Source organism: Aulonocara sp. 'chitande type north' Nkhata Bay, linkage group LG1 (genome assembly GCF_057382095.1).
Source record: "Aulonocara sp. 'chitande type north' Nkhata Bay isolate Kocher_YH1m ecotype deep benthic linkage group LG1, A_spYH_male_GT1.1, whole genome shotgun sequence".
NCBI classification, from domain to species: domain Eukaryota; kingdom Metazoa; phylum Chordata; class Actinopteri; order Cichliformes; family Cichlidae; genus Aulonocara; species Aulonocara sp. 'chitande type north' Nkhata Bay.
The window spans coordinates 25,991,760-26,018,396 of NC_141344.1; the positions used below are offsets into that span (position 1 = coordinate 25,991,760).

The 26,637-nt window shown below is 37.8% G+C and overlaps 1 protein-coding gene across 3 annotated transcripts in view; it reads right to left on the reverse strand.

The window, feature by feature from the left end:
- Positions 1–26,637, reverse strand: part of LOC147339185 (protein diaphanous homolog 3-like) — a 168,195-nt gene that overhangs the window by 56,370 nt on the left and 85,188 nt on the right. For all 3 annotated transcript variants that reach the window (XM_086290379.1, XM_086290362.1, XM_086290370.1), the window contains 2 exons: positions 24,608–24,771; positions 17,164–17,299 (listed from right to left, as the gene is read on the reverse strand). In XM_086290379.1, the coding sequence (XP_086146505.1) occupies positions 17,164–17,299; positions 24,608–24,771 (300 nt within the window). The remainder of the gene's footprint in view (positions 1–17,163; positions 17,300–24,607; positions 24,772–26,637) is intronic.

A 26,637-nucleotide genomic window follows, 5' to 3' on the forward strand; every position in this document is an offset into this window, starting at 1 on the left:
CTGACTGTGTCAATTTAGAGTGCATACACATTACATTATGCCTACTATAAGGTTATATGTCCAATATATGAAGAATCTAGGTCCAAGTCCTGCATACTGTAAGTCAGCAAGTTCTTATAAACAGCCACAGAATTTCATGTAATTTTTAAAGTGGTCTTAAACAAAAGCCTTCAGCCTTTCAGAAGATATTTCAAAATTTCTTTTGGAATTGGCTCACTCACTATCAGTCCAGTCCTTGTAGCTGACCATCTTTAGAGGAATGTTTTGTGTGTGTGTGTGTGTGTGTGTGTGTGTGTGTGTGTGTGTGTGTGTGTGTGTGTGTGTGTGTATTGAACTACTTAACACTGATCTATGAATCATTCAAGCACAAAAAAGGTACCAAAAAGGATGAACCAGTGTTGTGTCTACATGCATTAAACTGTATCTTTAGGCACTTTGTTACTAGCAGCCTGTCACTAAGACACATCATTTGTTCCCATCTTTGTGCCCTTTAGTTGATGCATCTACTGTTCATCAACAGTTTCAGTGAACTGTTGGCTGATAATACGCCATTTTTAAGGGAAACTGGATGAAAACGTTGAGGAATGCCAAATTACACAAGAATTGGTCTGCACAAAGTAAAATATTTGTATCAAATCGTCATCAATATGTACTCAGAAAGTCAGGAGACAGGAAAAACACTGAGTGTCTGTAGCCAGGTTATGGAGGCTCTGTCATGGTTTGGGCATGGAGTTAAACCAATAGTGTTAGGAACCTTGTCAAAATTAATTAATCACAAATAGGAGAAAAGTACCATCAGCTATGATCCACGATTCAATACCAACACCTGATTGGCAACAGCTCAATTTGTTAACACGACAATGATCCCAAGCACACTGCCAATGTAAGCAGCGTGGGATCATCAGAGAACAGAACAAAAGGCAGCCAACACCCAAAGAAGAGTTTTGAATGTTCTTCAAGAAGCCCGGAGAACTATACCTGAAGGCTACTTAAAGAGATGACAAGAAAGCTGCCTAAGAGAGTACAAGTTCTGTTTTGCCTTATATACTGCTCCATTAATGTCTGGAGATTCAGTAAATCACTAGCAAAATAAAAGAAATAAGAAGTGGTTCAAGAGTATAAGGGAATGAACAGAATGTTATGAAACTGAAATACATCAAAGTTGTGAACATCGTGTTTCAGAGTATTTAATTTTTTTTTTGACTTAAAAGATCGAATCCTTGCTTTGTAGTAGCAGAGAAACTACCAGAATGCTGATAATGTGTTGAAAGGGAAATACTTTGACATTTAAATCATGGTGTTTTTGGTTGGTGGAACTGAAAACCTGGCCCTGACACCTGAGGGAAATGATAGACCTGACCAGTAATATGCGTTGAAAATAGAAAGAAAAACAGCCAACAGCCAGGTATACTATATGGGCATGTAAAGGGACAAAATACACTGTGTTTGTCATGCTAATGTGTGTGGGGGTGTTTTCTTTTAAATGCTGTGGTGTGTGTTGCCTATAAAATTTTAATTGTTTTGTCAAGCTTCCTTGCAAATATGAAAAGCTTTTCTCCCTTAGTTCAGGTCACGTTATTTTCCTCTACGTACAATCAGACATGAAGTATGTGGTTTTCTATATCCAAGTCATTTTTTAATAATTAATTACTGAGTGGCACTGTTTATCCATCAGCTGTTTCTCTGTCTAAGTTAAGCACTAACCAAAGGTTAACTTAAATATTAACTTACTGGATGTACTTAACAAACACCATATTGCATCATATTTATAAAATGCAACATAGCAAGTCAGGTTACAAAAAGCTTTTTAATTGCTTTTCTTAATTCTATTGTGACATGCAAACAATAACGCTGGCCTATTCAGTGAAGTTCACTGACCACAGGGTTGCATAACTTTGACAATCATATGACATTTTTTTAAAAATATTTTTACATTTCAAATGAAAATAAGCACTGTTTAACTGTTGCTTTACTTAGGCAAGTACAAGTCAACTTAATCAGAGTGCAATGCCCTAGAAAAGTTGGTACAGCTTTTTTTCATAAGCTACTTCATAGCTTGGCCAAGATGTACCATCAGCCAAGGTGTGACTACTGAGTCCCACCACTGATTTAGTGAAAGGTAGGAGGACTTTGCTTTGATTAAGGTTCTGTGTATTTTTCTCACTCCTTCATTTCGCCTGATTCCCCGTGGAAAAATAACACACACCAGAGGAAAAAGAAAATCAAATCAAATTCTATGACTGCAACTGGGACTCTGCAACTCTACTTGGACCTTTATTGGTCCAAAGGTCCTGGCATTCTACGATGATATGAAATATTTAATATTCATATTAAAGCACATATGGGTACAGTAATCCCATTGTTTTTTTACCTTTATGCTTTGTGTGAACAACTAAGGTGTGTTGCTTGTGAAATTCATGAAGTGCTACAGAGAAAATTACATTTTATTTATGTAATTAACACATTTTGAACTCTTAAAGAAATATAACAAAAGGAAAGACACCCAGCTGAACTAAAATGATCCATGTAGCAAACAAAAACTGTTGTGAGCTGCCACCCTTATATCGCCTTTGGGCTTTTGAAGCCTTGATCTGACTTTTAAAAATAATAATTGGAAAAACAGTACTATGCTGCTAAAAAAAGAAAAAAAGAAAAATAGATATTTGCAAAATTCTGCCTAAATATGTATTTTACCTGGTTAATGTGTGTGGCGGGGCGTGGTCTGCAGCGCCGCTGCAGGGGAGGCGAACGCACCTGAGCGGCACCCACAATCACGCCTCGCCGCCTTAACCTCTGTGCTATCTGTGTTGTTGTGTTGGTGTGTGTCGTGCTGTGAGCTGAAAAGCTACAGCCGGCTGTAAGCGTACAGCAACCGTGTGTGAAAAGTGGCCTTTAAAGAGGTGCTGAAAAGCATGTTCATGCAAACATCGTCGGGTCTGCTATGGTATGTTTACAATGGGACCTCTGCTCTTGAACCTCTGCGCACAGCGTCTGTACGAAGTCACTTCATCTTACGCAGGACTGTAAGCTGTCGTCTGTGAGGCGTGAGCGGTCTTTGTTTTTAACATAGTCCACGGTGGAGAACAGCTGCTGACATAATGTGGATCCGAAGATCCATAATTGGCCTACCTGGGGTTGAAAGTCTCGATAAATGCACGCCGTTTCGGCGGGTAAACCGGCTTCCGCGAGTGTGACGCTTATTTTGAGCGATGAAAAAAATAATAGAATATAATTGTATTTTTATATGTCAATATCACAATAATCTTCCAATTTAGAACTACAAGTTAAAAAAGAACTAACATAAATAAATTACATTTCAGCTAAATACTTCTAATTTATTTTCCCAAACCATGCAGTGCTGCACTATAAGGACTCAAGAGCTGCAGGTTGCCGATCCCTGGTCTAACATTTGCTATTGAAATGTCAGACACCAGTTTTGAATTCCATATAGAGTTACAAATCTTTTTTCTATTTTTGTATTCATTATTATAGTCAGTCAATCAACAGTATGTCTTATCAACCACCTTCTGCATTGATCACATTGATTAACTCTCCCCACGGTTATTTTGGATTGCAGTATTAAGTAGAAAGAATATCTGCAAGAAACATCTTGGTTATGCTTAAAACTGTAGCCTAGGAAAAAGGAATTTTGAGATACCATTTGAGAGTCAACTAACTTTAGTGAAGAACAAGAACTGATCTGCAAGCTCCAATATACTGACCTTTAGTGAGTTGAGGGTGTCTCAAAGGATATACAAAATAATACTTCTTTTTTTTTTAAAAATGGCACAAGAAAATCCTATAGCAAGCAAGTGTTTCTGCCGACCACACAGTGATTGATCCGCTCTGCTGCTCTGAGACTAGCCAGCTTTATAGACTGTAACAGAATACATAATTAAAATTTAAAACTGACTAGAACTGATAAACCTGTAGCTCCTTCCTTCTTTCTCTCTTAGAGAAAGTCATTTTTCACACAAACTGCTTTATATGAATGTGAAAAAAGATTTAAGAACTGTTAATGATTGCTGAGACTGTATTCAATGTTTAACCACGTCTAACATGCCTACAAGGTTTGTGCTTCTTTTTCCATCTGAAACACTTTCACGAGAGATTACCTGTAACCATCTTGGGGCCTACAAACTGAAATTTTCTTATTATACTTAAAACTAAACTAAAAAAAAGTGCCAATAGGCTCAGGGTTTTGTATTGAGGACAGAAGATCCCAGTGGTAGTTGGCTATGGTTGTACCAAAGCCCTTCACCAAGCTGTGACTACAAACACACGCACAGAGTAGATGTATAATGGTCCACTTCCTTGTCTGTCTGCTCCAATGTGTGCGTTTGTTGTGCTTTTCATTTACAGCAGTTGCACTCCTCTGGCTGATATGTGCCTAGTTCTTCATCATTACGCAGAGCGTAGAGGCAGCTACAGTTTCTGAGCAAAACCAACGCCCCTCGACGTCCAAATTTGTCTCCAGTGCTGTAGCAATTCATCACAGACAGCAAGCTTTGCGCTCGCTACAACACACACAGACGCACGAGAGAGAAAAAATACACACAAGACAGAAAACAAGCAAAAAGGAGAAGATCAATCTATCGCAACCTGCAGTGTTCGCCTTCATGTGTAGTACTCCGTTTGACTCCAACCCACAAGAACATGAAACGCTTTGTGTGCCTCGGGAGGCGAGGAAAAACGAAACCCACTCAGATCTCCCGCCTCAGGAATATATGGGAGCAAAAACAGTCCAATTTTACACATCAATCAGATGCAACTCAAAAAGGCCGAGACAGAAAACTGCTTTATACAATGTAGACAAGAGGTTCTTTCAGACATCCCAACACTGAAAATCATAACATATATTTATATACTTACACCCACGTGCTCACAAACTTGGAGAGAGAGCAATCACAGACATGTCACATGATTTGTAATGGAGGGGAAACACATGGCAGCAGAATATTAGTCAAGCTCCCAGCTGTGAAATGGGTTTGAAAGAGTCATTCAGATCTTAAAGGTGGTGTTGAGGAGGAAGTGGCAGGAGAACTAAGATTGCTGAAAGGGATAGGACAATGACTGAGTCGCATCCCGGCTCTGATGTGCACAATTTGCCTCCCTCTTTCTATTCTGGGGATCAGGGCTTTCAGGACAGGTGTGCAAAGTACACAGAAACCTCTATCAATGCAGACACTTCTGAGAACTAGTCTAGGCTTTCTTTATATCTGTTTAAAAGCTTAATAATAGTAAATGCTACAAGCTCACAATTTCATCAGTGAAACTTAATAATAAGCTTGAAGTCCTGTGTTTTTGTGCTGAAAGATATCAGTAAGTTGCAAATGAGCGCTAATAAAATGTGTCAAGCTTACTACTGTGCTTTGTTGGGAAGATAGAAAAAAAATATGTGAACGTTTTTTTTTATTTATGTTACGTATGTGAAAGTAAAGTGCAAATGTAGAAATACAATTGAAAAGGTCAAATGAACAAGAAGATAAAAGCCAAACATGGTTTACTCTCCCAGAAAACAAAAGAATAGACTCTGGAAGCAGAATAAAGTCTAAACTGAACCTCTACCTCTGGGAAAAAGCAATAGTTATCCTCCTGTCTGAAGTGAAACTTCAATCACCATCTATTTGTGTGTGTGTGTGTGTGTGTGTGTGTGTGTGTGTGTGTGTGTATATATATATAACAGTTCTGTAACTGTAACTTCGGTCGTTGCTGTGCTTTTTTTGGAAGTCGAATTTCCCAGAGGAACCCACCCGAGGGATTAATAAAGTTCTATCTTATCTTATCTTATCTTATTTAATCAGAGCCTGTTCAAACTGGCGTTTTCCATTGTCTGGACAAGTAATCTGTCCTTGTGTCAGTGTCTACCCTTTATTCAGACCCAGACTAATGTCTCCCGCCACTTCACTCAACAGGATGTAGCACTTATCATCAGGACGATGACCCAGTCGTAGCAGTGTGTAGCTGAGGTGGGCCGGAGCAAGGAACAAAATAGGGTCAATTGGGCTGGGATAGAAAAGCTAAGGAGAGAAAATGGCATGCCTGAGTACAATGAATGCAGGCCCACCACGGTGTTCCCTTGAACACTTAGAAGACAAATGGTGCAGCAAGGCTAGTCAGCTACCTTTCTCTACATTGAATACCCACTTAGACTTCACTTTGATACTCTGAGTGGAGAAGAGGAGGCTTATTGCAAGGCAACGTTTTCATATAGCTCCTATGTTACTATGGCACCATTGCTAAAAACACATTAACCGATCAGAATAGCACCCAACGTGACTGTCAGATGAATCAAGGCAGTTACAATTCTGAAAACTATGGTAAGGAAAAGGAAAGAGATAAAGACAAATGTTACAATTGTGATAATATGCCTTGATTGAATAATATTAATTATCTTGTTACAATATAATAAGCCCTTAGGACTGAACTTTCATGTTGTGTAATTTTGCCCAGCGTAAAGACTTTTGCAGACATGCAAAAAACAAAACAAACAACAAACCAACAACAGAAGATCTCTCTTCACATCACACTGCAAAAATATCCGGGTAGAACCTGAGGAACATAAGAACCTACAAAGTTGACGAAGATCCTAATCTATGGAGGCTGAATGCCAGAGCTGACAACACCCAAAATATTTCCTGCTAACAATCTAGTTCCAGTCCCCACATTTATTATTATATGAATGATTTCGTTTGGATTTAATTTATTTCATGATGTCTGCTTTTGTATGACACCACATATTGATATTTTATTATATACAATTCAAAAACAAACTAAATGTTTTCATACTGAAAGAATAAAACTCATTGCCTATTCAGTCCACCGTTGGTGCTGCTGAGTGTATGTGTGGACAACCCCCCCTTCCTCCCCATGGACACAGTCGTACCCAGGCTCTCAAGTCAAGTACAGCAGGAAGGGTTCACTTGTTATTAATCTCTGGCTCTCTTCCACAGCATCTTTTGTCCTGTCTTCCTTCTCTCACCCAATTGGTCAACGCCAGATGGCCACCTCTCCCTGAGCCTGGTTCTGCTGGAGGTTTTTCCTGTTAAAAAGGGAGTTTTTCCTTCCCACTCTTGCCAAAACGCTTGCTCCTAGGGGGTCATATGATTGTTGGGTTTTCCTCTGTGTGTATTATTGTAGGGTCTACTTTACAATATGAAACGCCTTGAGACAACTGTTGCTGTGATTTGGTGCTGTATAAATAAAATTGAATTGAAAATTACACTTATGATGTGTGGCTCATTATCTCACAAAGAACTGTTGACGGTTATCTCGTGCTTAAAATAACAGTACAGAAGTCCATGCATTTGCATTTAGTTAAACTAGACTGGACTGCAGAGCAGTTTTTCATGACACATGCAACACTCTTGGTTTAAATGACAATGTTGGTCAGTATGTCTATTTGACAATCCAGCAATCCAGGAGCAATTTTGCTGCAACAAAAATGGCTTAAGTGTGAAGAGGAGACTGATTACTGTATTGTACGAAATGAAACGGACACTGAAAAATTGTGCCTTTGGGGATATAAAACGCAGGTGGAAAAAAAGGTCAAAATAAAGAAATTGCTATATATATTGTTTCCAATACTCAGCACATTGCAAAAATATTTAAAACCATTCATGTTGTCTCTTGAGTTAAGTATTGTGATTATATTGTACCGTGGGGTCTCAACGGACTGCATTATGTCCACTACTGGTTTGTCTTGGATGACTTACTGGGAAGCTCTCACTGTACTTGGTAACAAGTGTCATCAACTCGTAAGGTAATTTTTCTCACACCTAACTGTTATACTGTGTGTCTGGTGTGGGTGCAGAGTCTATTTTTGACACACACACACACACACACACACACACACACACACACACACACACACACAGGGTAGAGGCACAACACCTACATCTCTACAAATGCCCGACTACAATAACCTTTTCTTTTATATAGCAATGGACCAATGAGCTCCCGTCTTGCACACATTAATTTCACAGTGTGCAAGGAGGGAAGGATGTGTGTCAGTGTGTCAATTATATGAAAGGGATGTGGCAGCAAACTATAGTGGGGAAAATTAATATTCTTTCAATGGTACCGTTAATTTAATACATAATGAATACTAATACTAACTGAATACTCAATGGAGAAAAAAAAAAAAAAAAAGATTGTCATACTGTTGTATATCACTGTAAATTCCAGCAATTATCATCTATCACCACATACTTAATGACAAGGCAATCTCAAATTTAAAAGCTGAACTATAAGGAACTGTACGACTGGCAGAATAAATATCTCACGAGAAAGCAGACTCTCATACTAGCTTCCTGCTTCTCAAACAGATTTTTATTCTTTCCCTTTCTTATGCCCTTCCTATACTTTTAGTATCTTTGCATGCAGGGTTGCATCTGTAGCAGTTCTTCTATTTGACATCTTAATAGTTCATTGCTTGTAGCCATGTAGGGAATGTTAAATAAAGCTCTGATGTGTAATTTGTCGCTCCACAAACATTCCTGCTCCCGGCCTACCCTGGGAGTTAATGCAACAGATTTGTCATACACAAGCTAGGCACAGCCAGAGGAGGAAGAAAAAAAACACCTATTCAATGTGAATTTCAATCTCCATAGGGCTCTATGCAAATGCATGCAAGCTGATGCTCCTGCTCTCTCAAAGTGCCAGAACAGACCAATGACAAAACCAGGCTGTCTATTATAGTGCAGGTAGAAGAGCTGGAGGAATATCAGAAGGAAATTGGGATAAGCTCACGTTCCAGGAATACAGAACTAGGCAAAGCTAAAAAACAAACTGAATGCAGATACCTGTAACAGGTAAAGAAGATTAAATTCGTTTTGATCATTTCCTCCAAAAAATCCCTCCCCTTTCCTTCCCTGTCTCATTGCTTTGCCCTTCAGCATAATGTGGATACACAGCCTCTCTGGGGCTTTTTAGGGAATTGATGGATAATCAGATGATTACACAGAAAATCTCCATTGAGGACAATCCTCCCTGACAAACAAAGAGAAAGCTCTTTAGTTAATAAATAGGCTGAGAGACAGAGAGAGAGAGAGAGAGAGAGATAGTGAGAGAGTCAGAGATAGTGAGAAAGACAGAGAGAGGGAGACCAAATCCTGTCCTGGGTTGGTAGAAAAACGCCAAATCTCTATCACGTATTCATTTCATCCAAACAGACCGCTTGTATGCATGCGTGTGTGTGTGTGTGTGTGTGTGTGTGTGTGTGTGTGTGTGTGTGTGTGTGTGTGTGTACGTACGTGTGTGCAATGCCAGAAACATCACGACTTAGCTATGTCACCGAGTTTGCCTTTAGCTTTATCTTAAACTGAGCGTATCTAAATAAATTTCAAGCTCTAGGCATATTTATATAAGCCTTTCTGACAAAAATTGGCTGAAGTTTATTCTTCAGATTTTCTTATTTTTGAACTACTTTTTTTTTTTAATTGAAAAGTTTGCAGTAAAAACACTCACCAACACAGAGAGGCAGGAAAGTAGAAGAGATGCCAAGTTGTCAGTTGGAGTAGTTTACAAACTAAACAAGCAAGAGTTTTTCAAATTCACACAAGGATTGAAAGCGCTCAGTGCCAGCAAAGGATGCTGAAAGCCCTATGTTGGTGATCTACTGTTAATATGCCATATGACTATAATGATCTGAGGTACATCAAAATCTTAGGTAAAACTATGAAAAATGTTTAATTAAGCAGTGAGGCTTCTTCTAAACAATATTTAAAGCCAAATAGCACAAATTTGGTTTTAAATGGGTAGCTAAACCCTGTACAAAGAAGAAGCAGAGATTCTATGTAATTGTGGCTTGGATTCTCAATTTTCACACTCCAGGGCATTCTAGTCTTCTTTTTAGACACATTTTTATTTTAGTTATATTGTTATTCAAGTTGCAGTTTTCTTGAAAAATGCACAAAGTTTTCCCTTTCTGATTTCTCAAGACAATATTAAGTTTCTGCTTAATCCAAGCTAAACAAGCAAGAGTTTCTTCCAACCTCTACCATCACAAGCCTTTCGAGGCCTTTGCACAAAAGCATCTAGACCGTAATATGCCTCATGGTACGGTATGGTGCACTTCTCCTCAACCTTGGTGTGCAGCTTTCAAACAAACATGTTGTGTAACAAGGGGAGTAATTTTCATAATTTCAATGTCATCCAACAATTTTGCCATCTATCTCTCTTGTGCTAAAACATCACACGAACAGTAGGAGTACCTTATCCACATAAAGTGTTTGATAATAACTGCACACGCAGCACCTCAAAGCCTGCACCTGCAGACCACTGATAATCAATCAACTAACATATCAGGTCTTTGCAACAGTACCACAACCCACAAACACCGTTTTATGTGCAGTAGTTTTATTTTTTGCCTTTACCTCTTTTGCTGGCATTAACAGTCTAGTATACAGAAGAGAACCCATCTATAGGACAAATGTTGAAATTATTCATCGTGCGTGTTTACTGGATTAGCTCAAAACTGTAAAATTTCAGGAAATCTGTGGCAAATGCGTTCCCAGGCCAGATCAAAGAGAAATGAGGTGGTTTGTATTATGCTTCAGCCAAGACAGGCCTTGGTGTGGCCTGATAGTAAAGCCACAGCTGTATGTTTGGCCTGGATGGAGCACAGTGGTTCTGATCTTGCACCCTAACGTCTACAGGAGAGCTACAGTGCTTGGCATAGTAATGACTGTAGATGCTGTTGCAGAGCTCGGACTGCCAAGCTAAATGGCTCTGCCAGCTTTAGTGTGAGCACTGAAAATGGGTCTCAACTGTTGAACGTGTTTCTGGCACCAGGAGTGCTTGTAGGTAAAAAGGGGGGGAAAAGAGAAAAAAAAAAGAAAAAAGAAAACTGGCAACAAAAAGCAATTCGGTTAGGGATCAGACTGTCTGGCATAAGGCAAATATTTCCTTCTTAAGAGTTATGTTTGGAGAATTCTAGTTAAATAACTATTAATCTAGTAGCACTTTGATAAGAAAAACTTGTGTATGTAGACATATTTACAAAGGCACTGAGGGTGTGTTCATGGGGACATCCTGCTTCAAGGAAGTTTGGATAATACATTCATACGTTTGAAGGGTTATTAAATGTGTTTAAATAGGACAAGAAATTAGATTGCTGTGAAGTTATGGGGTGACAGTTGCTCTGCATTTTGCTGTGGCAACCACAAGATAAACAATGACAACAAACAGTAGTACACTATAAGGCATTATATAGTAATGGATTCCATATTTGTTTGTGTGGGATGGGAAACCTTGCAGATGGCCGTTGTATATTGGTCCACAAAAATTACTTCCCAGCAGTTTCCTTGAGAGCAGTTGACAGTGAACTGGTTCATTCAAATTAATGAGTTGGGTCGCTTTGAAAATACAAAAATGATACTGGATCTGTAGGCGGCTTGGAAGATTTTTGTAGAATTGCATAGTTCTCATATTCACTTCAAGCAACCAATGACTTAGCAGGCCAGTGTAATTACACCTTCTACAGTCATCACGTTATGCAAAATAGGAAAAAATAACATTCTGACAAAACTATAACTGGTAAAAGGAAGCCATAAAATACAGATTTTTTTTGGGACATTATTCTGCAGACATAACATCTGACAAAGCACAGACGGCATTTAAAACAACTCTGCAAACTGCATATGTACCAAAGGCATAAACTGGATGCTTATTAAATTCTAAATGCAGTAGGTAACTTTTTTAAAAATGATTTGATTTTTGTCTTACTTGCTGTCACTATATCCTTGCAAGAGTACAAGAGTCAGATATTCTCTGAAAACAATCAGCTTCTGCTGGCACCTCCAAATTGTGGAAGGAGCTACTGTGCCTCCAGAAAAACAACTAGTCAGACCAAGAAAAATTGCAGCATGTGTACACACGGCACATCTTCCCTCTGCTGCACACGCTGTTGCTCATTTAAGCTGAAGTTCTCCAGCATTCAAATTCAGTCTAAACTTTAATGGTCCTTCATTTTCTCCCACTGAAGAAGACAGTGAATGCTAAAATGGGAGTTTTTGTATTGGAGATTGTCTTTATGAAATTCGTTTGGTATTTATTAACTGTGACAATTGTGGTTCTGCTCTCACAGCTAAATGTTCTTGTCATGAGTGCATTTACATTGGCAGTAATATTGACCAGACTTTCATTTGTTCAACAATTTGAATTACAATATGCTCAAAGGTTATTATAGAATTTTTTGCCCAATGATGCCACAAATGTCTGTCATGGGTTTAATCAGAAACATAACAACTGAGTGAGCAGGGCTGACATGGAGAGACTTTACTACGCATGGCTAAACTACGTCCACTAGCACAATGATTGGCCTAGCCATAAACACACATGCAGCCATGGTGGCTCATAAGGAACAATAATTTAGCCAACTGATGCATATTTATCTTGCCAAGATCCCATTTTCTACAGTAATGTCAGACTTCATTAACTCTGGGGTGGGTGAGCGACCAACTTTTTGAGTCTTTCAGAAAAACTGCAAAAGTGCATCGAGTGAAAACCAGCACCTAGTTTTTGTCCTTTTGTGGAGAAACACAGCTTCAAATACAGTCTGTCTAGGCCTGCTTTTTGTTGTCTGAGAACAGCCGCCTGCTGACATTTGTTAGCATTTTGACATTTGATAAAATGAACAACAGCCACATACTGTTGGCAAGTCGCTCTCAGATAAGTAACAAAATATCTGTTTACACTGCTGTGTTGACTCTACTGTAACAGCCTTACCTGCAATTATGGCTCATAATGCAAATTTGGTCTGATACGCACAGCTCAACAAGAGGGAATGAGGTAACAAATACTGTTTTTTAAGTGAAACGTCTGCTAAATTTGCAATTATGACTCATTAATCATTCTATTGCTGTTCTGTTGTGTAAATGTTCTCAAATCTTATCTGAGGAGCTCTGTGCTCATGGAAAGAGAAGGTTTCATCCGATCTTTAGACACTAACACTTGCTAGGGAAAACGTATAGATACATTTTAATCTTGTTCTCTTCTTATTTAGGTTCAGGCAAAAGAATAGATAACTGCTCTGTGCCCCTTGTCAAAGACCAAATGCAGTGTATTAGTGTTATAAAATTGAATTAAAATACAAACTGAAGCCAATAAGTGGTTAAAGAAAAGACTATCGGGTGGACAAGTATTAATTAATTATGACTTTCTGAAAATGCATTTATGTTGACAGATATGAGCTTCTTTCACTGGGGATAGTTTCAGTGTTACTCCCATTTGGAGGTCTGTTATGATTTTGCTTTCTAACTGTAAGATAAATTTCCCTTGAGAGAAAATATGTTCATCAAATGCAGCAACAATACAAATTTAAATATTTAATAGTGATTTATAAAACTACAGCCTGTATCGGATAATGTATGATACAAGCCAGAGTAACAGCCTCCATCTGTGTAAGACGCAGTAGTATCTCTTGAGAATAACATTTTAGACAGCTAGGTGCTGTCTTCTCAGTTTTTACTGAAAGTTGGAAAGGAGACAATGATTTATAAGATTCAGGTCCCATTTGTCAATGCAAAATATCAATATAAATGAGGAATGTTTAACTAACAGTAACTTCTGTCTTCACAGCATGTAACCACTCAAAGTAAACACTGATGCTGCATTTATAGGATAGTTTGTACACCCCACGCAGTATCGCTTAACAGTCTAATGACTTAAAACAGTGTCACGTAACTGCTTCATTTTCAAATTGAACACAAGCTTTGTCCACCTCCTTTATTTGTGGTTGCAGACTCCATGTTTTCCTGCATGTAGGATACTGTACAGCACTGCACACTTTTTTCCAGAGATGTTCTGTCGCTCTTTAGATAATTTTTTCCAGCTGTTCTTTGCTGGAGGGGTTGTTGCTCTACCTTCCTCTTTAAAAACACTCCAAAGGTGTTCTGTTGGATTCAAGTCAGGAAATGCACCAGCCAGGTCATAGTTTTACCTTTTTTCTTTTTCTCTGATTTTGGCAGTCTGCTGTATTATCATGCTGGAATATCATTCTTGTACCAGACTACTGGAGAGTGGGAGGCATGCTGTCAGAAAATATTTTGTCTTACATAAACACGCATTCATGGTGCAATCTATAAATGTCAACATGTCCCTATCATCACATTCCCACCTCTATGCTTCATTGTAGGAACCATGCACTCTAGAAGCCCTTGCAAGGTTAATGGCAAATATGTTGGACGTCATCTGAATTACACAAATTTATTTTAGTTTTATCTTGCATATGTGCCAAATGCCTAATATGTGAACAAGACTTTTTTCTTCTTCTTTTAAGTGGGGGTTATCATTATGGTCTATCCTTTGCACTGTTTAAGTCAGGGATTTCAAACTAAGTTTAAATTGTGGGCCAGACCGGTGAAAAAACTCTTTCTGTCATTGTAAGGACATTTAACTAAACAGGTCATCCATGAAATATCATAATATAAGAAAACAAAGTGCAGTTTCAACAATACATCTCCATTTTCTGCACAATACATGTGTAAAGTAAAAGGTTCTGGTACTTCATTTTGTCATTTCATTTAATTGCGTATCTATTGCAAAACTATTTGATGCAGTATGAGTGGCAATGGTGGAGGTCTTTAAAATCTGTAAAACTACAGTTAGAAAGTTCACAATCCATGCCCTCATTGCACTTTTTCCAAAGCCTTTCACTGGGTCATACTGGAGTCTTTGCTGAGCCCATTCTGGCCCCCAGGCCTTATTTTTGACAGCCATGGTCTAAGCCAGGGGTGTCAAACTCAAATACACAGTGGGCCAAAATACAAAACTGGATCAAAGTCATTAATATTCATTGAAAAAAAAAATCTTCCTCCAAATATAACAAGGAATCGTTTCTTATGCACTCAAACAAGTTTTGCTGAAAAACTGAATATGGAACAAACATAACTTAATACTAAACAATATATATAACTTAATATTGCAATTAAATAACACATCAGTGGAATTCATTTCTTAAATAAAAAATGTATTTGCAGCCTTCTGAATTAAATGTTATCATTTTATCATTTATAAAATTTTCCTCATATTCTCCCACCTGTCCAGAAAGCTCCTGTTTTCTGCCTTTCTTTTTGCCATTTTGGGATAGGTAGCATGGCAGTATTTGCATGGTTGCTATGACTATGGTCAACAGAGGAGAGGGTGCTAATGGGTCCTGTCATGACTGATGCACCAAAACACCAACAGAGCATTCTGGGAATTGTAGTATTAGCAGTACATGCAGGCCAGCTCTAATAGTAATTTTGTATGGCTTCATGGGCCAAATTTAATTAGGCTGCGGTCCAAATTTGGCCCGCGGGCCAGAGTTTGACACCTATGGTCTAAGCTGTCACAGAAAATCAGATTTTCAATGATGACCCCTGTTTCAAGTCTGAAGCACTTGTCTGTCTCAGAAAGATTGTGACACACTGTCAATATCGTCATTTTAGCAGGGCAAACGCTAGAGCTCTGATTGGTAGTACTATGGCTTCTTCTATACCTCCTGATTACTGCAGCAAATATATTTCAGTTGATTTTTTGAGGGTCACCAATCTTCTTTTTATCCTTTTCCATCTTTCTGAAGTCTCACAATGATTTTTTTCAAGTTATCAAAGCAAGGCGCAAACACGTAACTATTCACATGGATTTTATGACCATGTTCATGCAATTCAACTGAGCGTTGAATTTAATTTCTCATTCATGTGTCAGTTTATTCACTTTTAGTGCACTGAGTTTCTGCTCTGATGGATGTGTTTTAAAGCATTTGCTTTTTTTTTTAAAAGAGGAAATACACTACTTTGAAATAATGCATTTATTGACAGATAATGCAATCACATGACACTTAAGTGATACTGCACAGGGCAGTACTCACTCAAGTCACAAACTGAACAAGATTAGGCTTGTGAAACTTGCCCCATCACCCAAATAATTCAAAATAGTTTCCTTGTTTTACACATATAAACTGATATATGGTGCATGTGGTATTATTGTTGAACCTACTATGCACTCATTTTTTATTAATATGTCAAATAAAGCATGAGCGCAAGCTTCTCTGATACTGCAATAGGAGTGACTGTCTTTTTTGTTTTAAAAAAAATAATTTCTCCAAATCAGATTCTTTACTCTAATTTAGCACTTGTCTGAAAAGTGTTAAAAAAATAAAAAGGCTATATTTATTTTTACATGTGAGCAAAAAGCATTCTGCTAAATTCTGGGCAGAAATCAGAAGAAACGATTTTTTCCTTTGTAGAGTAATTCTTATTCTGCTGCATTTGGCTGCTTTTCTCTTTTTTTGAGAACCAAAAAGATACCACCTTTTTGTGTGTCCTAGTTTATGACCTAGTTATCTTGAAACATAAAGAAGGATTTCATTTAATTTTGGCAGTTTGTAGCATCTCCTTTAAAAGGCACTGGCATAATAATCAGAATCAGAATCAGAATACTTTATTGATCCCTGGGGGAAATTATTTTTTGTTACTTGTCTTGCTCAGAAAGACTGGATATGCTAAGGTTACAAACACTGTTTCAACAAGAAGAGTTGAAAGTGCTGTGTTGTAGTAATACTCTGAATCCTGTCAAATGTTTCTGACCTCTCAAGATAGGTTAGTTAAAAAGTGAACTTCTGTAATCCTTGTAATATTGTAAAAAAAAACAAAACAACAACAACAAAAAAACACTGTCTACAAGGGCACAAATGAAAATAAAGCAACACAATAAAGCTCATGTCTCAAATTTGTGTTACTATGTAATAGTGGTTTAATAATGCACGGGTCAGCTACATTTGATGGCTTAATTGGTTTGAAATAAAGTTAAGACTGTAATTTCAACATGAGTGATATGGACAGAGTGACAGTTTAAAATAAAAGCCTTATGACACGCTTTAATATCACATAATGGATATTATTTTAAACATTACTTAACTACATCCATCAATCAAAATGAGATGACAGATTTTCTCTACAGATGTGGGGGTTTTATTTTTATAGTGTTGAAAACTGAATTGTGAGAAAATAGCTGTCAATTCTAATCCATTAAAATTTGGGCTGTATGTTATAAATGAGATTCGTTGTCTTTGAGTGATCTCTTACACCGCTTGACCCTAGATTGATTCAGCACACGGCTCTGTGAAAGGGTTTTATTGTTGCAAGAGTTGACAGGCAAAGCAAATTATGCAGTCTTTACCTGCATTGACTTCCAGCAACCTCCTCTTCTTCTGCTGTCTCTCCCGCTTTTCACGCTCTGCCTTCTCCTTTGCTGCCCGCGCTCTCCTCTGTTTCTCCTCCGTCTCCCTCTGCCTGAAGTTCTCTTTCAGTGCTTGCTGCAGGGCAGAGACAGAGAAAATGTGAGGGGAGGAGAAAAAAAAAAAAGAAAACATGATGGACTGCTAAGTGGGGTTAATTACAATAGTGCTAAGCCTGTCAAAGAGGGAGGCAGCAGTCAAACCCTGATGAAATCTTTATCAGGCACCACTAAAGTCAGGTGAAGCTTCTTAGCTGCACTGTGATTCAAGTCTTCTGAGACAAAAAAAAAAAAAAAAAAAAAAAAAAAACGAACTTCATATCACTGAATTCAGAGACTAGATTGATGAGATTGATGCATCAATGATCAAGGAATCAAGAGAAGATGATGATTACAAGCAATTCTGTTCTTTGACTTTGAGTTGTAGCAACGTAGAATTTGATTTTGCTTTACATTTTTTCCCTATAATTTGTCTTTTTCATCACATACAGACAGCATTACCTTACTGCAGAGTGTAAAAACATTTTTGAAAGGTAAATTCTTCCAGTATTGTTTTAACATATACAGATTGAACTTTCAGCAGACATCTGGCCACTGTGGTATGCTCAAAATGAAAATACTTTATCTAGTCACGTCACAGCAGGCGAGTGTGATAGAAATGTAAACCAAACATAACACAATTCAACATTAACTGGCTGTACAACAGATACTGAGCAAAGCTTACAAGGGATTCTGTGCGGGTTGCAGTGTTAAATAAACATAAACAAAAACGGAAGTTTCTTTAAAAAAAGTGTTTATGGTTACACAAGAATAACCTGTTCATGTTAGTTTGTTATGGAATAACTGCAGCTACTTTCTTACATTGAGCAGGCATAAAAGTTAGAAAACATGTCAAAGAGTTTACAATGTTTTATTGTGACTAAAATAACAGTTTAACATAGAGTGATGTATTTCTAATAACCTGGCTCTCCATTTATAGCTTTTTGGGGCTGTCTATAATCTGTTTTAAAACGTTTGGTAAAGTTGTGACTGAGTCTTTGGTAACAGCAATGAATCCATCTTAAGAAGAGCACATATTATCAGTAACCAGATTGCTAACTGGAGCATCAAATCTTTAGCAAAGAGGTTTACAATTTTTTTTTTTTGTTAAGTATACACGCTTAGTGATTTCAAGCTAATTCATTTGCAAGTTTAAGTGAACAACAAACACAAATATCTATGTTGATCAACCACATGGACATAGCAATAGTTTTAGTTTGTTTGCTGTACAGTACTTCTTGTACTCCAGAATATTTCTGCTCCTAAGTATTATATTTTTCTGTCCTAAGAGAATTTTATTGGAATTTGCAGGATCAAATATTATTCGCTGGAGGCCTTTAAACATGAATAACCTATGTACAGTACAGTTCATACAAGTAAACACTGGTGGTTGTTTAAAATCAATATTTGGTCTTGAGTCTTTCAAATGTCACTAAATGTTACTGACATTTAAACATGCTGATGTAGCCAAACTTCCAAACTTATGTTATTCATTTGAATCAGTCTCTCTAGGGAGAATCCGTCTATAAGGACATCTGGTATGCATCAACTATTGTAACTGCAGGCTCTGTAGTCCCTGTTGTTAAACTCCTCCAATTTTGTCAATAGCTCAATAACGCCACAGCCGAGAGACAGACTGCTTATGATTTAATAGAGTGCTAGCACGATTGCCATCCTGATCAATAGCCAGTCACTTAAAGCAAGGGAGTCTAGGCTTTCATCAAACACCCAAGTTCTCCCCCTCAAACCCCCCTCCACTTGGGTTTTCTACACAGCTCAGCTTGATGGGCAGGTCAGTGATAGAATAGTAATATCAAACCAACATAAATGTATACACACAAAAACACATACACAGACACTACAAGAACTGTGTAGTATGGGGAAAACTACAGTGGCACACCAAAGAGGGGCAATCACTTATTGAAACCCACTGACAACATCTTATTATGTCGGCATACAAGTGACTATAGTTGGAAATTATATGGTGAACTTGAATTCAAAACATTTCAGTATATTTGATTGTTTCAAAGGTCTTGTTGATGCTCAGAGAAATTTTCAATTGAATAAATAAAGTGTATATTACTAATAATAGGGTTGTAACTGCACACAGTACTGACACAGTGGTATGGTTTCATCACTGTTAGCCTGTGCTTTAATCCTTTATTTTTTTGCATGGCTAAATTTAACTATATAAAACTACATATAAACACTACTGCAATCCTATATAGTAAATGCTCCACGTTTGCCCCTTATTGCATTAATCTTCCACTGGACAAACTTGAGATTTTGTTTTTTCTTATTTATAAAAAGTAATTGTAGTTGGTTATAACTTAGGAAAAACACACAATGGACAAAGTGTCTAAGCCCACTCAGCTTGTTTTGTTGTTTTTTCCCTGTACTGAGTTTGGGTTTGAAGGGTGAAGGTGGCTTGCTCATGACAATATTAAGTCATAATCTTAATGTAAAACAGCAAAGTTACTGTCGACAGCAACAGGTAATTTAACATTGATTAACTTGACATTTCATCACAATCCCACACAAACCAAAACACCCACATCATTGTCGTTGACAGAATGGTTGAAGAGTTTTAGTGGTCCTCTGGACTGTTGGGAAGATAAAATCAGGCAACTAGCCATGCAGTCTGTCTTTACAAATATTTGTGAAAGATTGGGCGATTCAAAACGGTTCACTTGAATTCAAGTGTGGTAAGATGCCACCACTGCAACGAGTCAATTACTTCCATCCTAGATAATCCACAATCAAGTCTAAGTGGCATTATTGCAAAGTAGAAGTGTTTAGGAAACAACATAACAATAGTGGCAGACAACGTAACAATGCAAAACAGGGATTTTGTATGAGTGCCGAAGCGCATAGTGCAAAAGATCGACATCTTTCTGCTGACTGAGTTGAGGCAGTTACAAGCTTCAGCATAAAAACTGAGTGCCTGGACCTTCATGCAATTGGTTTCAACGGCCAAGTCACTCCTCTAACATTAATGTGTAGATTGCGCCATACTTCTGTCCAAATAGTGTATTAATCACAGGTAATAATAGACAATAACTGAAGCATTCTGTTAAATCTAAAATCTGTTTTAATGTATAAAAGAAATCCAAACACTAAGGAGATGTAAACTTTGATGGAAGCGTTCTCAGACAACTTAGTTAATTGTCCAGTAGCAATCAACATCAAGTTTTGTTGTTTGTTGCAGTTAGTATAAGTAAATTGTATATTTTCATCAATTTATCTTTTTACAATAGTTATGATAAAGTGTTGCAAATACAGCGAGAAAAAAAATTATGGGAAGGGTTTAGAACACATTTGACTAAACTCACCCACATAAGTAGACAATAGCAGCTAAAAACATTGATAAGTACCACTCGACAGGCTTATAGAAATTCAGGAGAAGAGAGTATTGAAGAATAAGAGAGGGTGAGATGAATACCAAATGTCTGTGAAGCACTCAGAGCTCTCTTTTTATAACTATTTTTAAATGAAACCAACTACTTGACAAAATGAACTTTGATTTGATGGAATGACTGTGAGTTGCTTATAGCAACCAACAATTCACAAATGACTATATTCTTAATGGGCATCTGGTAAATTAAGGACAGAAAGAATGAGGAAAAAGAAAAGAGAAGAACAAGATTACCAATGTGCAGCATATTTTTAGTAAGGAACAATTAAATGATCCCAGGTTACAAGCTATGACTGATGCCTAATGTAAATTTCATCAAAACTCTTCCATGTAAAGGGCAATTTCACTTACTAAAACAAAGTAAATATACTTGTGCTAAAGCAATCAAACAGAGTTGCTGCTGCTCAGAATCTGAATAGCCCTATACAGTTTAGTCATTTATGAAATTAGTATCACTTACAGTCTAACAGATGGGACTATTTTTCTTTGAACATATATGCATTTGATATATAAATTACACATTAAAACTAACTTCACAAATACAACAAATTTTTAAATTTATATATATATGTATGTGTGTGTGTGTGTGTGTGTGTGTGTGTGTGTGTGTGTGTGTGTGTGTGTGTGTGTGTGTGTGTGTATGTGTGTGTGTGTGTATATATAGAACAACAGACATAAATGGCAACTGAATAATGATAAGTGCAAATACCAGTACACAGTACAGACTTTTTTCCCCCCTTTAAATAATAGTCTACACCCATGGTTGTGCCTTGATGTAAAATTGTACTTTGGTACAGTGGGGCTCTGAATGAAACAATAAATGTTGGGTCATCCATGTTATCATATTATGATGTTTAGAGGGATATTTTAAACATGCACAGTTTGGTTTCTTTTATGTGTTAACTGGCTAACCTTTGCCAATTATTAAAAAGGCACAAACTACAGCTGAGGATGATGGGAGACATTCATTTTTTTAAGGAATGTACAAAAGTACAAATACTCTTTTTTTGCCCCTGTTCATTATGAAAAGTGGCAGGGGATTACAATGATATGATTATGCAGATCCACTGAGGAAGGATGTAGAAGCGTAAAAAAAACCTCTTATTTAAATCGAGATCTTTCAAAGCTACCAACCATTCAAGAAAACAATGATGAGTCAGTAACAGGTCAATACTATAAGTGGGTCTGTTATATATATAAAAAAAAAAAGATGGCTTTTAAACTTCACAAACAAAACAGAAATGAGCAGCTAAAGATTATTACAGCAAAAACACCCTTATTAAAACAAAAATTGTTATGATTACAGCCAGCATGAAGAAGCTATGCTGTCTTACTAAATCGCAGAGACAATTAGGAAAATAAGAATTAAAATGTCAGTGGGGACATCAGCTGAATGGAATAAAATGTTAACTTCAAGCACAAGTAAGACAATTTTTATTTGTTTTTAAATGTAAAATTAAAAATTATCTTCGTGCTGAAATGTAACATTGTAATATGAACTGAGGTAACACAGACTTTCAGAGATCTTTTGATTGAAAAAAAAATTATATATGTTACTGTAATAGCGAGAGACCTAGTGATGTAGAGGAATAAAGAGAGGGAGAACCAGCTCTGTAAAATTGTCTACTGCTCTCCTTCATCACTGCAGGTCTGCTTCGCCCTCCTTCTCTCCTGGATGTCCGCCATTAGACACGCTCAATTGGATTCCTGTCAGATGTGCGGCCTCGCCCTGTGTCTCCTTCTTACGGGTGACTGGGCATGCTGCATGTGTGTGCACAATTGTGTGTGCACATCTTTGTGTGTGAAATAACTAAGCAGCTTTTCCTATTAAAAAAAAAAAAAATGCCAAAGCAGAATGACATATGCGCACAAACAAACATACACACACATTCTGCCAACAAGATACACACAGTTCAAGGCTCAGTTTGCCCCAGGCAGTGGTCTAGAGACAGCACGCACCTATTAGCATGGGCCTCGGCACGGCAGGGTAAATGCTGACACAGATCTGACCGAGAGGTTACAATGCTTAGATTTACTGTATGCCTACGTTCGTTGACCTAGCCTTGGCTTTTCCTAAGATGTGTCTCCGTGATGTGACCATTTCAACGAATTGCTGAGAGTGTAAGCTGCTAACGCCCTGACCTATCGCAGGGGAATAAATAGCTATCTTGGGAGTTTTGACCATATAATGCTAGCCTTTATAACACTTGGCTTCTTCACCTTTCACTGGCAGCATCATTAACTGTTATGTTTGGTCAGAACATAAAAGCTACTACAAAACTCAAAACTGAACCATAGGCTTCAAATAAAAGGGATTTCAGCAACAGTTTAGCTTTAAGAACACAATGTTAAAATCTGTTTTTATTACTAGGCAATAGTAATGCACAGAATACAGAATAGATCGACATCATTTAGCCTCAGTTCTGGCAACTCTAGTTATTTAAATGCGCCATGGATAACAGCACACGTTAGTCCTGCATCAATAAAAATAAACAGGGTACCTAGGAAAAAATTTGGGCTCTCTAAAGGGCCAAAGAGTCTTTCACATACACTGCAACATTGGCACCCTTGTGCTCTGACACCCATTCTCTTTTATAGCAAAGGTGCCGGTCGGGCAGCAGTCACACACCCCGTCGCTATAGAAATGCAAAATGACAAGTGGGTGAAAAAAATGACAGTACAAGCCAAGCTCAATAGCCAGAGCAACATAAATTTTGTGCTGTTCACATATCCTACAGTAATTGCATCATATGTGCAGGGATATATTATTATTCTGTTGCTACACATCTTGACGTACCTTCCTTCCAAAGAATGATCCATAAGAAAGCAGCTGCATTTGTACTGCAGCTGAAGCTTCATTAAAGTTTCTGTCAATTCTGATCTAAGAAGGATACTGATAAAACCCCACGGCCACTCTGCCTGAAGAGTGCATAAATGGAAAACAACAACAACAAAAAAAGTAGCAGGCTACAAGAAAAAACGAAAGCATAAGTAATCACTATGCAGGGAGGGAGGGGGGAAAAAAAAGCAAAAAGGCATGAAATCCATTTGTGTGTGTGGTAGATGTTAAGTTAGGGGCAGGGCAATAACTTTAGTAGGCTAATTAGCTACTATTATCTGTCGCGCCCAGTGGCTTGTGCCACTAATCCTGCTGATTAAACACAGTGGGTCTCTGCAGCTCCAGAGCTCACGGTAGCACCAGACTGATAAGGGCACAGAGCTCAGGGATGACATAAATGTCCGGGTGGGACTGGACTACACAGGACTGGCACTGTTCTGCTTTGTATTTTACCACAGGACACAGAATGAAGTAGAAGTTCTGTAATAAAACAGGCAGTGAATAAAAAGATAAATAATAACCCCTATTTTCAAGGTCTTTTCCCCCTCTCAAACCTGAAATAAAACTCTGGCAAATCTTTCACTTATTTTGTGGTTTGCCTTTTTGCTTGTATTTTTCATGGATGTTGGGCAACTAATGAGTGCAACATCATAAGTAGCTTTATGGTTAGAGCTATTTTTTATCTATCACAGTTTTAGCATTAGCAATTCTGTCATTTCTTAAAATATATTAACAAGAGGCAAAATGAAAATGCACCCATAAATGAAACACTCTTAAATAGCATTAAAACACCAGCTGATATGAAGTAGCACTGCAGTATTTCTCTTAATGTAACATTGTACTAAATGGTAAATAAATCCATTCAAAAAAAAAAAAAAAAAAAAAAGCACATCTTAATATGAGACAGGCTGAGTCATTCATTTCTCATTAAGACATATAAGTTCCTGTAACACAAATATTGTGCTAATCCCTGTGTGGCTTTAATAGCAGGACAGGTTTAATGAAAAGTCAAAACATTATTCAATATGCAAATGTCTCCAACTCAAGATATTAAAAAAATAAATATAAAATGAAGGATTGCACCATGTACTCACAGTGAACATTGAACGGAAGTTGCTGAGATCAGTGAACAGCTCCTCCACAGAAGTCTTCTTAGGATCAATAGCAAAGTACTCCAGCAGGTTCTGATACAGCGTCTCCATGTTGCCGTGCATGATCACCAGCTTGTCATACTGCTCCCGTGCAACTTTGCTGAAGCTGTGAGGGTTGTGGTCAAGGTCATTGTTACATTTCACAACAAGTATCCATTAAAGGCTGATGAGAGCATCTCCAACTTGACAACAAAAGTGAGAGCCATTCCCTCTTGTTTTTGCAAAGAAATTAAGTTGGAAATAAAATGCCAATAAACCAACGTTTGCATTAAGAGCTCTCAGTCAGGTCAAAGTGTGTGCATTTTACACTACTCCATTTTTGCTGCACTTAAAGTTCATTGTACTTTAACGTTAACCCTGCCCACCAGTTTTTTCAAAGCCTAACTAATGAGAATATTGCTTACTGAAAAAGTTTCCAAGTTAGTGTAAACACAGTTAAATAGATGTGTTTGCATTTAACTCTGCTCTTGACTCTGGCTCACTTCCAAATGCTGCAGCAAGCACAGTATTACTCTTCTTAGGATTTTTAAGGCAACAAGTCTTTGCACTCTAAAATGCTTGAAGAGTGCAAGAGTTGGGCTTTACACAAAATGGTTATGTCTTCAACAGTCTGACCTAGCAAATACTGCAAATACAAGTCTGACTTGACTTTAAGATGAAAGAGCAATACAAGGCCCTCCTATCTGAACCGCAGGACAGCTTTGCTACGTTCGTGTGGATGAGGACAAATGGGTAATGGTTGTGTCAACATGTGCTGGAGAGGTGGTGGAGGGGAGGGGAGGGGGGAAGAGTCAAAGTACTAAAACGCATCAAGCCCACCAGCAGGGCATACAGTGCTGTCACCACACACACACACAAACTCACTATTCACTCAATGCAAAAATTTAGTAACCGTGAATTGGCTGTTCAAAATATATTTATGCTACAGTTTTATTCCCTTTCCATATTCCATAAATCATAATCGTCGCTGTCTATTATCGTACATGATGACCTTGTCAAGTGAAATTCAAATCTTTTGTTGTATGACAAAATAGAATCTGAGATTAAAAAATGATTTAATCTGTTTTAAACTGTATGAATAATTTCTTCTTATGTCCTTAGACATATGTCCTGCTAATGACTATAACACTGTTGTCTCAGAAGCAAGTGTGCCATGTGTGTGGTATTGCACAAGTGTGTGGACAGCCTCTCTGGCTCCTATTGTGCCCCTTCATTATAGCTCAATTGATGGACCTATTTGAGGTTTGGCCTCAGTTGAATCTGGCTGGGGATGGGACTACCTATTCACAGCTGGGTAAATGCTGTTCAATAGGCACTCCTCCCAGATTGACTTGTCAGTAATATCTTTCCAAGCCAGGGGCTGGGGGAAAGAGGCATGAGGAAAGTCTGAGCAACTGACGGAAAGCAAGAGAAAAAGAAAAAGAAAAATAGCTGAGAGCTGTGGTTGATAAGTATCGTGGGGTGTGAAATATCTGTTCCCACTCTCCTGACTTCTTCCCTATTCCAGAGAAAGCAATGGTCCACTGCAGCTCATTCTCAAAAGCACCCATCTCTCCCATCCCATCACTTTTCATTCTGCCTGTCTTCATTTGATCATTCTCCTTCTGCTTCTCTCATTTTCTAATCTACCACCTCTACAAGCTTAGCTCACATTTAGAAGTGTAACACTAGACCAATCACACAGTAAATGTAAACTCAAGTGGCACATGAAGTGAAAATGGGATTTTCAATGTCACCAATGTGACACCCTGAGATTCTCGTGTTTAGCTGGTTACCGGAGAATTTGCTGATCTGCAGTGCTAACATGACTGGTTCATTTTTCAAAAGGCTTAGCAATAAAACTTTTTAAATAATAAATAAATATAAATATTTGCTTGTCAAAAGTACTTTTAGAAATGTTATCTCCTGTATGCCTGCAAATCTACTGTAATCAGTTTTGCTTCATTTGAAATACAAGTCTTCTTAACATAAGC